The sequence below is a fragment of the Crocodylus siamensis genome, chromosome 2, assembly GCF_052110815.1.
Source record: "Crocodylus siamensis isolate JL-2025a chromosome 2, ASM5211081v1, whole genome shotgun sequence".
NCBI classification, from domain to species: Eukaryota; Metazoa; Chordata; order Crocodylia; family Crocodylidae; genus Crocodylus; species Crocodylus siamensis.
Window position 1 is genome coordinate 20,584,908 of NC_143396.1, and position 14,627 is coordinate 20,599,534.

The 14,627-nt window shown below is 45.6% G+C and overlaps 1 protein-coding gene across 1 annotated transcript in view; it reads left to right on the forward strand.

The window, feature by feature from the left end:
* The window catches only part of HGFAC (HGF activator), a 97,895-nt gene extending 89,081 nt beyond the window's left edge, over nucleotides 1-8,814 (forward strand). Inside the window, exons 12-14 of the mRNA XM_090035492.1 lie at nucleotides 1,232-1,372; nucleotides 2,950-3,098; nucleotides 8,495-8,814. Of these exons, the coding sequence (XP_089891618.1) occupies nucleotides 1,232-1,372; nucleotides 2,950-3,098; nucleotides 8,495-8,665 (461 nt within the window). The 3' untranslated portion in view covers nucleotides 8,666-8,814. The remainder of the gene's footprint in view (nucleotides 1-1,231; nucleotides 1,373-2,949; nucleotides 3,099-8,494) is intronic.
* Nucleotides 8,815-14,627: the final 5,813 nt, after the last annotated feature.

Sequence of the window (14,627 nt, forward strand, 5' to 3'; positions counted from 1 at the left end):
GGGTTCATCCTTGCTTTGAACTCCCAATGTCCTTTCCAACTCTCATTTTCTATGAGTCTATGATTAATTTGATCCAGTATGGAACTTCTTATGGGCTGCCCTTCATATGAGCTCCTTGCTGTCCATATAAGCTCACAACTCAGGGGAAGATTGCTGTTTCTCAAGAGAGGAGGATTTAAGTCCCTCCTGGCAGTTATGTGAGCCATCATCTGCTAAAGTCCTGCCTTGCTTTGTGCAAAGATGAGAACAGGCATATTGGAAGCGTGGACCAACCACTCAGTTCTCAAGCACTAGAACTGGGAAACAGGATTGAGAAAACCCAATGTGATAAATTAAGCAGTCAAACCTCTTAGGCTTAGTTTAGCTCCCCAGGATGTTCTCATTCAGCTGAGAGCATCACAGGGAGGTGGGTCATTTCATACCTCTGATAACCTCTTTGGCCATGTCCAGATGAACATGAATGTTTGGTTCCCTGGGGACAGGTAGCAACTGCACACCTTGCATTGCAGCTATTTGTCTCTGGGGAATACCTATGCAATAAGTGCTTTGGCATGTGGCAGTTTATCCCTAGGGGCTGTAGGGAAGGCTGGGGCCAGCACTGTTCTGGCCCTAGTAGCCTTACCTGGAGCTGCAGCTGTGTTGATCTTGCCGTGTGGAGTGTGGCCGGCAGCTGGAGCGCATCTCTGGTTAGCCCAGCTTGGCTCTTCAGCCACACGTGCTGCCCACGTGCGTGCTGCTTCAGTTTTTTTTCAGGTTTTTTTTAACCCTGTCTATCCAGGGGTCAAAATAATGTGGACAAAAAGCCCAGAGCATAAGGCACTCAGAATTGATTGAGTTGGTCTAATATATCAGATTTACCCAAAGAACCTTATCTGCCTATGTCCTTAGACCAGCACGGCTACAACCTTGAGACATGGGAGTTCATATCTAGTGATTCACACACTCCTCTTCTCCTTTCCACAAAGCAAGTGTAGAAAACTATGTGCAAAGTATCCTATGTGAATGTAACATTTTTGTTGTGTATTCTTTTCACAATGGGAATAGATAACTATATCAGTTTTCATTTTGCTGTGAAATCAAATGCTTTGGGATGAGGCTTTTTTGTTTGATTGAAATACCTGAATTAAGAGGGACTTAGTAGATAATTAGAATTGTACCTGGGACCTACTGCTGCCAGTTCCATTCAAAAGAGACAGTGTTCATCTTATTGCTGTTGTATTCTCTCCTGCAGTTTTGATCAAACTGAAAAAAAATAACCAGCGCTGTGCTGTCAAGTCTCAGTTTGTGCAGTCCATCTGCCTGCCAGAAAGCAGCATGACCTTCCCTGATCAACACAGATGTCAGATTGCTGGATGGGGACACAGGCATGAGAGTGAGTTAAATGACAGATCTGATGTATAAATCACAACTAAAATATAGCGATCTAAGGATTTTTTAGTTTCAGCTCTTATTTGGCAGACTGTGGACCAGAAGCCATAGCTTACGTAACTGTTTCTTGAAGATGACTCTGGCTGTGTGCAAGCGGATTTAGCAGTGCAGCAAAGGCCTTGCCTGTTTCTCAGTCTGGGGACTCTGGTTATGAGAAAATTTTCATTGCTTGAAATGATTTTGGGAGAGACAGCTTTACAGGCATTCAGCCTACCCTTCTCCCCTGTTTCTTGCATCTTCCTGAGACTAGAGTGATTCCAGTCTAGGGAAAGTGTGGGGAACAGCAGCTTCTCCAGTTGTCCCATTCCTGGGGAGCCTGGCGCAGTAGGGCAAAGCCCCCATCCGCACCTCACGCTAGAGCCTCTGGTGTAAGGAGCAGGCAGAAAATTTGTGCTGCTACTTTTTCTGTTTGGCTCTTGGTGTTCCCAGTGCCTGGGAACTGAGCAGGAGCAGTGCTGCAAGCCCCCTGCCCACGTCTCACACTGGAGGCACTGGGATGTGAGGAGCCAGGGGGACCCGGGTGTTTGGAAGGGACGGGAGTCTTTTCTGGAGTCTTTTCCCAGCTTGAGGACTCCTGGTCCCTTGGGGGCATTCACCTGAGGGTAGTGTACAAGAGGTCATTCTCCAGGGAGAAACTCTCTCTGGAGCCACTTCTACGGGGTTAGAGTTGGGAGATTTTTCTCCCAGAACTGCCAGTTTGGTCCTGGAGAAAAACGTGAACTTTTGTACACTTTTGATGTCTACTGGGAGAACAATAATTCTCCTGAGACGAATGTAACACCTGCACATGGCCTGTGTTGCAGCTGGGTCCTCTGTTTCAGTCTGCAAGCAGCCAGCCCCTAGGGAAACCAGACTAGGGTCTTTAGATTGATCCATTTGTCTAATTATATTGAAAACCAAACAGCACACACTGAGCACTGCATCCTACCACCAGTATTACATTACGTCATTTTTTAAATAAAAACTCAGTATTCATATTGGCAGACGGCACTGAATTTGGATGATTAAAAAAAGATTCAGAAGGCTAAAGCCAACCTGCAAATTGAGCAGAAGTAATTAGATCAGTGGTGGCCACTGGAGATGGTGCTGGGACATGTGATAGCAATAAGTGCAAATTCCTGCGTTAAAGGATGGGAAATGCAAATACAAAATATGAGAGATTATTACCATGCACCTACAGCTATTGCACCAACTCAAATATATTTTGGTGTCTCTAGCTGTTTTAATATTGGTCTAATAATTCAGAAAGCACACGCTTTATCACATCAGGTGCCTAAAACCTGAGACTCCTACAACCCACAACAACTTTTGAAAAAGTGTAGTCTTTAATTTGTTTCTTGTGACTTCTGAGGAAAATGTGCAATCTGATTTCAGAGATTAGGTCATGTAGTATAGCAGAATAATCACTGTCTTCAGAAGAGACCCGCAATAAATTCACTTTACAGTTTATTGTAAAGAATACTTCCACCTAAGTTACTTCACACCCAAAGGATTTTCCTCTGTCTGTATATTTCTTTAAAGATGCATCCAATTATTCAGATGTTTTGCAAGAAGCATTGATTCCAATTCTGCCTGAGGACAAGTGCCGAAGTGCTGAAATTTATGGAACTGAAATCAGTGAGAACATGTTCTGTGCAGGTTACTTTGATAGCAAATCCGATGCCTGTCAGGTAATACTATGACTGACTACTTGAATGTGAATTATGTGCATAGATGTATGTGTAAGAAATGTTACATTAGCAGAATTTTCACTGTTAATAATCATTTTTGTGTGCTTTATTTTATCAAGCTTGCTCTTTTGGTTCCATGACATCTTGGCTATGGGTGAAGATATAGATTCGCTATAGTAACATACCAACCCATTTTAAAAATTAAAGTATATATTCCTGGATAGAAGACTGAATTTTGTTCTTATCTATTCATTTTGATGAAACAATTTGCTGCCCTTCTTGGAGACCATTTTGGGGGCAGTTGGCAATTTGCCCACTTTTGACAGTAAGCTTAGTGGCAGGAAACATCTGGAGCAGTGGTTTTCAACCTGTGGTCCATGGAGCCCTGGGGGTCTGCAGGCTATGTCTAAGGCAGCCTGTGGGTTGCAATCCAAAAGTGGGTTGCAAGAATATTTCAAAGGGTTCTGAGCAAGTGCCAGAAAAACGCATGAAAGCATGGGTTTCCCCTTGCAGGCTGGCAATGCTCCAGCCCGCAAGCGGCTGCTTGGGGTGTGGCCAGCACACAGCCTGGGGAGCAGGGTCGTGGGAGCAGCCCCAGCAGCTGGATGAAGGTAAGTTTATGGGGAGCGGGGGTTGGAGGGCCAGGGCTTGGGGATTGTTGGTGGGGGGTGCAGTGTAGTGTGTGTGTGTGGAGGGAATGGGTATTCTGGTGGGGCAGATACCTGCTGGCACTGGGGAAAGGTGGCTGGGTGCCAAGGTTGTGGCAGGGCGGGGGAGAGAGGGGGGAAGGTGGGGGACTGTGGCTCGGGCACTGGCAGGGCCAGGGAGGTGTGGTTCGGAACAGGTCATTGTTCTTTGCAAATGGGTCCCAGTACAAAAAAGGTTGAGAACTGCTGGTCTAGGGATCCACAAAAGTTGACTATGATCAATCAAAAGTATGTGACTACCCACACTTACAATTCAAAAGGGCCCAAATCTCCATTTGAAATCTCCAATGTGGTCTGTACTACCATTCAGAATTTTTTAGGGGTCTGCAGATGAAAAAAGGTTGAAAACCACTGTTCTAGAGACATGGATTCTAGTGCTATACTGCATTCATAAGTTGAAGTCCTTATCAGTAAATCACTTGCTCATTTTTTCCTTGCTTGCTTTATAATACAGCACTGAGTGTGGTCCAAGTAGAAACTGTGATAGCTACTAATTACTGCAAAAACTCTAGTTAGCCTTAGTTTTTCCTTAATACATGTTGTGTTTCTTTTATCAAGTTTATCCCTTGGTATCTATTAAGACTTCTAGAGTAAGGGCAGAATTCAGTTACCATTTATGAAATTTTTCAGCTGCATAAGTGGTCTTTTTGGCATATAAGCACAGTTTGTAATTCCAATATCTTTGCAGTGTGGATATGTAAGCCTCCATTCAGCTTCTTTGCATGCTTAGTAGGCTATGCAGACGCATGTAAGTTTGCCTGCCTTTTATAACTTATGCATGTAAATTATAAAATTGTACCTATGACTACAGAGGGTCCACCCATATTTTAGCCCCAGCAGCTGAATGGTTGGGGTACTTACCAAATAAGCACTTACCTATAAGCTGGGTTTACAGACCCCCTAATTCAGGGAGGCTTTGAAGCTGTGTTCCCCTGACTTTCTAGCACAGCGCACTAGCCACCATGCTGCACGTTAAGCATTGTCTAATGCTCTCTCCAGCCTTTCTTTTGAGGCTGACACCTGGGCAGCTAAGAGAGTGAGGTACATGGGGCCAGAAGGAAACAAATATCCTAGAGTACAGCTTCCTAACTTTTTCCTCAGCCTGACCACATTTAAATATTGGGAATTTTTTGCGACCCCAAAATGATATAGACAAGATCAACGAGTCATAAATATGGCATTACAATGTTTGTGGTCTTTATATTTTTCATTTAAAATTATTTAAACTTCTTTTTAGATTTAAAAAACAACATTGAATACAAAGTCTAAAAAAGCTATTACATGCGTTTATTTGACATTTATTTCAATTGCTTTAACTGTGGATTATATTTACTCTGCTGCCATACAGTTAAACAACCTTAGATGTCACGGTTGCTAAATTGAGACTTAAAAGTATATAATATACAGAAATTATACAGGAAACTAGACTATCATTAATGTTCACTGCTCATGCTGCTATGCTTGTTCAATACAACCATCTCTCTAAACTCCCACTAAAAATAAAGCAATACAAACTGAGAAAAGAAAAGAAGAGGAATGCATCATACTCGTATTTGTGTATTTATAAACAGGAAGTGTATTCATCATAACTGGTCAACACTGTCGAGCATCTTTGTGACCTCATGAGCCCAAATGGGGTCACAACCCCAAGGCTGGAAACCACTGCTCTAGAGGTTGCATGTCTCAGATGGATGCTATTCTAGAAGGACAAGGCTTGGTGTTGAGTCTGGATCCTTGTTCCCAGCGGGATAGAAACTGTATTTCTCTTCATCCTTTTTATCCAAGTAAATTCAGGGTACAATCGTTGAGTTCAAAGGAAGAGTTGGAGGGGGACTGAGAAATGCCTAACTACTCAATTTGAATAATGCCTACCTCCATCTCCTTTTTTACCAAGACTTATGTTCATGTATACGCTTACATAGCCATATGATTAGTTGCCTGGACAGTGCATAACCTACTGAGTATGCACAAGATACGTGTACATGCTTATGTGTACACACTGCAGGAGTAACAACATTATAAACTGTGTATTAGAGGCTGCACACCACTTGCATGGCTAGAAAACTGCCATTAAGGGGTCCTTACAGATGTATAAAATGACCAAAACATCACTTTAAACTCAGGGTGTTCCAGCGCCAAGCCCCACACAGGCCCAGAAGAATGTTGCTTCAACCCAGTTCGCCCTGACATCTATAAAGATCTAGTGCTTTAGTGGGGCTTTTTGGTGCTTTTATCTACTAGCTGAATGAATCAACTTTAGTTAAAAGTGTCAAAAAGCCCCACTGATACACCAGATCTTTACAGATGTTGGGTGAGCTGGGTTGAAGTAACATGCTGCTTCTTCTGGTAAAGAGTGTGTGGTTTTTTTTTTTAACATCTGCAATCAGCCAAGGTGCACAAAGATTAAATGAATTCTACCCCAAGGGACTAATCAAACAGCATGTTCTGCTTGACTTTGATTTTTCTTGGAGATAAGTTTTTTTCTTTACATTTTTATCAGTGCAATGACACCAAAACTAAAACTGCTTTTGAATGGCGTTTCTTAGATGTAAAGAGTAATGAACGAGGTTTTGAGAAGTAAATTAATCTTCTCAGAACTTGAACTTCATCTGATGCACTGTGGGTCACTGAAACATTTTCATGTAACAGCCTCAAAACTTCTCCTCTCCACTTCGATCTCAGAGAATTTCCTGATGGAAAAATATATATTTCTTATATTTTGTTTCAAATTGCCAAGGAATGATGGTTCCTTTCATTAATACTACTGACCAAGAAGATAAAAGGTTTTATTTTCAGTTCTGACAATAGAAATGGTAGAGGTTTTTTCTTTCTTTTTAAAAACTGATATTCTTACGGGATGATTGCAAAGTTTGAATACTTCATAACATGCCTGGAGTAATGTCACAGCAGACATAATATTAGCATATTGTATCTGAAAATATTTAAAGACCCTTATAGCCAAAATAAAAAAAATATACAGTTCCAAATGTTCAAATGGGATATCCAAAATCTGAGAGCGAGATATAGAACTTCAAAATCATGTTTGCATAAAGCAGATTTCTGCATACCTACAGGTATGATTTGTGAGCACAACTAGCTCACTCGCATCCAGAAATGTTGCTATAATGGAGGTAATTTGAAAAGTGTTGACCTGAGTCCGCTCCCACTGATGACAAAGCTTCCATTGTCGTTAGTGGGAACCAGATTGGGCACTTGTGCCTTTAGGCTGGGATTTCAAAAGCATTCACTGCCAAGTATTTCTGACACTCTGGTTATCACTGAGTAAAATTAATATTAAAATGCTGAATTTTAACATACAGTTTTATATTTCAAAAGGTTGTTTTAAAAATGTTCTTCACAGAAGCACTGATTTACTAAATTTGCAATCTATTGTTACTTATCTTTTTAACTAGTGTTTACTTAGCCTTTGCTACCAGAACTGTATGAAGTTTTCAGCACAGGCAGTACATGGTATGCAGTACAGAGTTTTGAACGAAGTGAAATATTTATCGTTTATCATTTATAGTATCATAGTACTTAGGGACGGAAGGGACCTAAACAGATCATCAGGTCCGATCCCCTGCCCTGGGCAGGAATGGGTGCTGGGGTCATATCACTCCAGCCAAATATCTGTCCAGCCTCCTCTTGAAGACCCTCAGGTTAGGAGAGAACACCACCTCACTGGGGAATCCATTCCAGAGCCTGGCAGCTCTGACTGTAATGTCTCCTGATGTCTAGCTTGAACCTTCTAACAATTTGTGGCCGTTATGCTTGGGGGCACAGAGCCTCCCCCAATTCCTTCTGGTCCCCCCTGGTGAGTTTGTAAACAGCCACCAGGTCCCCTCTCAGCCTTCTCTTGTTGAGGCTGAACAGGTTCAGGCCCTTTAGCCTCTATTTGTAGGGCCTGCCCCTCTGCCCCTTGACTATGCGAGCGGCCCTCCTCTGGACCCTCTCAATGCTAGCCACATCCCTCTTGAAGTGCGGCTCCCAGAAGTGGATGCAGTACTCCAACTGTGGCCTGACCAGCACTGCAGAGGGGAAGGATCACCTCCCTGGACCTGCTTCTGATGCATCTGTAGATGCACGACAAGGTGTGATTAGCCTTACTGACCGCTTCCTTGCATTGGTGGCTCATGTTCATCCTGGAGTCAACAATGACTCCAAGACCCCTTTCTGCCACTGTGTTGACAAGAAGGGTGTTCCCCAGCCTATAGGTGTGTTGCTGGTTCCTTCTCCCTAGATGCAGCACCTTGCACGTGTCTGCGTTGAATTCCATCCTATTTAGAAATTATTGTTGAAGAAGGTTAGAGCAGGGGTGTCAAATTCCCCCTGTACCCAACAGAAGTGGTGCGCAAGAGGCCGTGCTCATGGCACAGCCCTCCCTCCTTGTGTGCTACTGAGAGCCATATCTAGCTGGGTCCTAGATTCTGCAGCAGGTCCCAGTCCCTTGCAGCCCTGCCTCCAAATCCCCCGGCCTGTCAGCAGCCCAGCTGGGCCAGATCTACTCTGCAGGCTGTATAGTTTCATAGTTGTTTGGGACTGGAAGGGACGTTTGAAACCCCTGGTTTAGAGAAACTGGATCTTTCATTCTCACAAGTTAGTTAGTCATTCTTTAGGGATGTCCCTACTTCATAACATTAAAAATCATTATCTACCATGTTTTTAGCATTTTCCTTAATTTTTACACAGGGAGATTCTGGTGGAGCTCTGGCCTGTGAAAAAGATGAAATCACTTACCTCTATGGAATTATCAGCTGGGGAGAAGGATGTGCCAGGTTCAATAAGCCTGGAGTTTATACCCGAGTGACCAAATACATGGACTGGATAAATGAGTGGATAAGACCCCCTAAACCCCAATAGCAGAACTTCTGTGTTGTACATCACAGATCCCAAAAGCGTTTTGAATGTGGTTGTAATGCTATGAATATTGTGACCTACAGTAATGTATAAATGGTCCTAATAATTCTTAGCAATTATAAACTGTACTATTAATAAATAAGCCTAACTGATCTGGTGTCAATAAACCGTATTTTTTTTAACTCAAATTTCATGACAATGGATAGCTTTGATAATGAGATGCAGATCCTTTCACCTTTAACTCATTAGTTTAATATATCCAGTTTGGTGTTTTCCAAAACATGACAATGTGCTATCTGCTTGATGGGTCTACATGAAATGACTGAGTTGGGTTGGTTTCTGTTCAGTTCCTGCTGGAAGAACATGACAGCTCAAAACCTACCATCACAGTTGGCATCCTTGTTAGTCACAGGATATGGTTTTGAAGTATAGGGACCAAATGAGGATAGGGACTGAAATACCTACACAGCTTTTTGAGGTGGTCCCTCGCTCCATGTTCTTGCTAGCTGGCAGACCATTACAGTGAACTGCAGCTGTTGGCTCCCAACTATTCTGTGGAAAAAGACTTGGGTTCCATTAGGGCAAAGTGTTTAAGGCACATGTTTACATACCAGTTGTTTTACAGTTAAGCCCGTGCTTCAGTGCTTTGCTGACTAATGATGGATTTAAGCATGTGCTTAAAATTAAGCACAATTCCAGGCTTTACTGAAGTAGGGCCTTAATTGCTTAGTTTAACAGCTCTTAAGAGCAACACTTTTACTATTAGAAAACAAAAAATCCTTCAGGCTGCTTTCATTGACTAGAAATTTTGGGAAGACCATGTCACTTGCTGCTCTATGCTGAATCTTATGGTGTAAACGCCTCAACTCAATGAAGAATGCTAACATCCTGTGCACTTTTTGCCTGGTAGTTTTTTAATGATCTCATGTTGTTGTACCAATGACTATTCCACTGTTTTGGTACTTGAGGTAAAGTTGGTTCTATATTTTATTTAAAATAACCCAACAGATGGCTTGTCATGAGTCTCATAGAAATTGCCTTGGGATTTAATGATATCATAATCATAAACCACTTACGCTTCACTGTCACACTGTATGAATGATCATTGGAGCCATCAGTGAAATTATTATAATATACAGCCAGAACAATGACTGTTTACTCTGCTATCCTAACAAAAGGCAGAATTTGATTTGACATTAGAGAACTGTAATTCTCTGAACAGTCATCTGAATGGCAAATTATGGTTTTTTATAAATGGAACTTTTTATTATGTTAGTTATACCAACTCTGAAATCCTGAATGCTAAATCAAACAGTTGTTAGGAAGCTTTTGGCTGCGGCAGTAAATATTTTCTGAGGGTTTTTTTCCATCTTGTTTCTAGCAAGTATGTTTTTCATAATCTGGAATTTTAACATGGTGATTGGATACGTGCATGTTATTGACCATACAAATAATCTATTTCATATTGTTTGATGGTTCTGACAGTACTAGAATGGGTTTCTTAGATCCAAGAATTTTTTTTTTTAAATCAGAAGGAGACTTTGTATGGAAATCCTCCCATCCAAGAAATATAATTTTGTACGGTATAAAAATGCAAATATTTAAGCAAGATGAGTGTTGTAAATTGTTCAATATTTGCCCATGAAAGCAGACGCTCCAGTCAGATGCCATGCCAAGAGCTCATGTGTGGCACAATAGAAGGAGGACTGCAACTGAACTGCTGTACCCCCTGGGTCTGCCCCAGCCAGTGCCTTCTCTCAGTGGGCTCAGTGGCAGCAGAAACCTGATGTTCATGAGGCTGGTGTTGCTCCGCCACCAGAAGGAAGGGTTTCTGTGGCCACCAGGGAACTATGAGTATGGACACGTCTAGTTTTGTCAGCAGAACTTAGATTCTGCCTGCTAACCGTGTACTGTATAATGGACCCTAATTAATACACTGATTATTGAACTAAATCTAAGAAAATCAGTAGCATAACTCAGTTTATTAATTGTAGCTGCCAGTGGTTAAAATTAAGTGAGCTTTTCTTCTTCATTATCTTAGGTAGAGCCTTTGTAAGGAAAAGAGGATTGTCTTTGGTTTTTTGTCTTTCATAGATTTCATAGACATTAGGGCTGGAAGGGACCTCGGGAGATCATTGAGTCCAGCCCCTGCCCAAGGGGCAGGAAGTCAGCTGGGGTCATAGGATCCCAGCAAGATAAGCATCCAATTTACTCTTGAAGGTGTTCAATGTAGGCGCTTGAACCACCTCCGCTGGCAGACTGTTCCAGACCTTGGGGGCTCGGACAGTAAAGAAATTCTTCCTCATGTCCAGCCTGAAACGGTCTTGCAGGAGTTTGTGACCGTTTGACCTCATCATCCCATGGGGCGCTCTGGTGAACAGATGTTCCCCCAGATCCTGGTGGTCACCCCGATAAACTTGTAGGTGGCCATCAGATCACCCCTGAGCCTGCGCTTTTCCAGGCTAAAGAGTCCCATGGCTCTCAGCCTGTCATTGTAAGATCTGTTTTCCTGACCTCTGATCATGCGCGTGGCTCTCCTCTGGACTCTCTCAAGCTTCTCCACATCCTTTTTGAATTGTGGAGCCCAAAACTGGACGCAGTACTCCAGCTGCGGCCTCACTAAGGCCGAGTACAAGGGGAGAATGACGTCCCGGGATTTGCTCGAGAAGCATCTATGGATGCACGCCAGCATTTTGGTCGCTTTACTAGCCGCAGCATCGCATTGCAGGCTCATGTTCATCTTGTGGTCAATGATGACCCCCAAGTCTTTTTCTTCTGTAGTGCTAACCAACGTAGCACTGCCGAGCCTATAAGGGTGCTGCAGGTTTTTCCTCCCAAGGTGGAGAACCTTGCATTTTTCGGTGTTAAACACCATGAGGTTCTCGTCTGCCCATTTGCTGAGCTTGTCCAGGTCAGCCTGGATCACCCGCCTATCTTCTGGCGTGGATGCTTTGCCCCAAAGTTTGGTGTCATCTGCAAACTTGGCCAGTCCACTCCTGACTCCAATGTCCACATCGTTAATGAATATGTTGAACAGTATGGGTCCCAGGACAGAGCCTTGAGGGACCCCACTGGTCACAGGGCACCATGATGAGTGACTGCCATCAATCACAACCTCTGGGTCCGACCACGAAGCCAATTTCCCAGCCAGTGGATCGTGGTGGAGCCAAAGCCACAACTGGGCAGTTTGGCCAAGAGGTGATCATGGGATACCAGATCAAAAGCTTTTTTGAAGTCAAGATATATGACATTAATCTCTTCTCCCTTGTCCAGGTGATAGGTCACCTGGTCATAGAAGGAAATGAGATTGGTCAAACAAGACCTACCCGCAACAAACCCATGCTGGCTATCCCTTAGGATGTTAGCCTGGGCCAGTCCCTCAAGGATGGCCTCCTTAATAAACTTTTCTAAGATCTTCCCCAGGATAGAAGTCAGGCTAATGGGCCTGTAGTTAGCCGGATCCACTCTCCTCCCTTTCTTGAAGATCGGCACCACATTGGCCTTCTTCCAGTCTTCGGGCACTACACCAGAGTGCCAGGAGTTTTCAAAGATCCGTGCCAGGGGCTGGGCTATGACGCTCGCCAGCTCCTTGAGTACCCTGGGGTGCAGGTTGTCAGGGCCGGCTGACTTGAAGGTAACCAGCTTCTCAAGGTGTTCCTTCACGAGGTCAGCATTGATGGAGGGTAGGGGAGCCCCCTCACCCAGATTTCCCTGTCCCATAGCAGGCATGGGCATCCCGTGTGACTGATGAAAGACTGACGCAAAGTACCTATTTAATAGGTTGGCTTTTTCCTGGGCGTCAGTTGTCAGTTGCCCCATCTGGTTTAGCAGGCGTCCAACATTGCCCTTGCTTTTCCTCCGGCTCCCCACGTATTTGAAAAAGGACTTTTTGTTGTCCTTGATGCCTGAAGCTAGTTGGAGTTCAGTTGCAGCCTTGGCTTTCCTGGTTTGCTTCCTGCAGGACCGGACCAGCGCGGAGTAATCCTCCTTGGAGGTGAATCCTGTCCTCCATCCTTTGTAGGCTTTCCTTTTTAGCCACAGTAGGTCCGTTAGGTCTCTGGAGAGCCAGGGGGGCTGCTGTGCCTTCTTGCTGCCTTTCCTCCGTGTTGGAATAGATTTAGCTTGTGCACTGAGGATCGCTTCCTTGAGAAGCAACCACTCTTCTTGAACTCCCAACTCCCTGTGGTCATGGTCCCTGAGGGCCTGACTGACTAGCCTCTTGAGCTTGTCAAAGTCGGCTTTTCTGAAGTCAAGGACTTCTGTGTTGCTGACTGACTTGCCAGCTTTACGGTGGATGGTGAAGGTGATCAGCTCGTGGTCACTGTCACCCAACTTCCCATCAATCACTAGGTCGCCGATTAGGTCGTCCCCCGTAGCCAGTACCAGGTCGAGCAGCGCTTTGCCTCTCGTTGGCCCATAGACTTCTTGAGTCAGGTAGAGGTCATCCACGCACGAAAGAAAGCTTTGCGCCCGCTCAGATTTAGCTGAGTGATCTTCCCACGAGATGTCCGGGTAATTGAAGTCACCCATGACAACCAAGGTCCTGGAGCAAGCGGCCTCAGTCAGTTCCCGGGCGAGCTCCTGGTCAAGCTCGGGACTTTGAGTGGGAGGTCTGTAGTAGACTCCCACCGTTGTGTCCCCTGTGCCGAATTCCCCACGAATTTTTACCCAGAGGGTCTCTAGCTGTCCATGCCGGTCGCCAACATCAGTTTGCAGGGACATGTAGCTTTCCTTCACATAGAGAGCTACACCCCCGCCCCTTTTGTCAACACGATCCCTCCTGTACAGGGTATAGCCCTCTATACCCGTGGTCCAGTCATGGGTGGAGTCCCACCAGGTTTCCGTTATCCCAATGACATCATATTTCTTTGCACTGAGCAGGAGGACGAGCTCGTCCTGCTTGTTGCCCAGGCTCCTGGCATTAGTGTACAGGCAGGCAAGTGTGCCCTTGGGGGCTCTTGCCTTGCCCACAGATTGTGCCAGGGCTGGGGCAGGGGTGGGCTCCCTTAAGTGCCCCTTTAAGTGCCTTGGTCTGCTGGCTTTGCAAGGGCCGTTCAGCGGGCCAGCAGGGGCAGTAGTCCCCCCATCCCCCAGCGGGCTTAGTTTAAAGCCCGGTGGAACAGGTCAGCCAGCCTGGCTGAGAAGAGCCTCCTCCCCAGGGGAGAGAGGTGGAGGCCATCTCTTCCCAGCAGCTCGCTGCCTCTCTCTCCAAAGAGCGGGCTGTGATCATGGAAGCCAAAGCCTTCCCGATAACACCAGCGCCGCAGTCTTTGGTTCACCGCATGGATCCTCCTCTCCCTCCTCAGCCCATAGCCCGAGACTGGGAGGATCGATGAAAACACCACCTGAGCTCCCAGACCCCTAAGCCCCGCTCCCAACTCCCTGTAGCGCCTCATGACCTGGCTGGGGGTGCTCCGAGCCGTGTCATTGGTGCCCACATGAATCAGGAGCATGGGGTAGTGGTCTGTAGGCCGGAGGAGCTGCGGGATCCTCTCCGCAATGTCTCGGATGTGGGCCCCCGGGAAGCAGCAGACTTCCCGGGCTAAGGGGTCGGGGCGGCAGATTGCCCCCTCAGTGCCCCGCAGGATGGAGTCTCCCACAACAAACACCTTACGCTTTGTTTTGGGGAGAGCGGGGCCAGTAGCTGCGGTCGAGCCTGGGTTGCCTGCAGGAGCCGGCAACTGCGTGGGCTCTGCTGGGGCTGCAAGAGGTGCGAACCTGTTGCTAAGCTCCGGCGGGGCAGGGGCCTTGGTGCGGCGGGCCTTGGGGCCCTTGACCACCTTGGTCCATGCCCCTGACTGGGCAGAGCGGGAGGTCCCAGAGTACTCCTTAGTCGTGGAGGGAGACGGAGCTCTCCCCTGCGGCTCCCGGGGGAGAAGGGCCTGGCAGTACGAGTCTATCTCCTGCTCGCAGTCCCTGATGGCACGCAGTCTCTGGACTGTGGCCTGGAGCTCCTCCAGCTGGC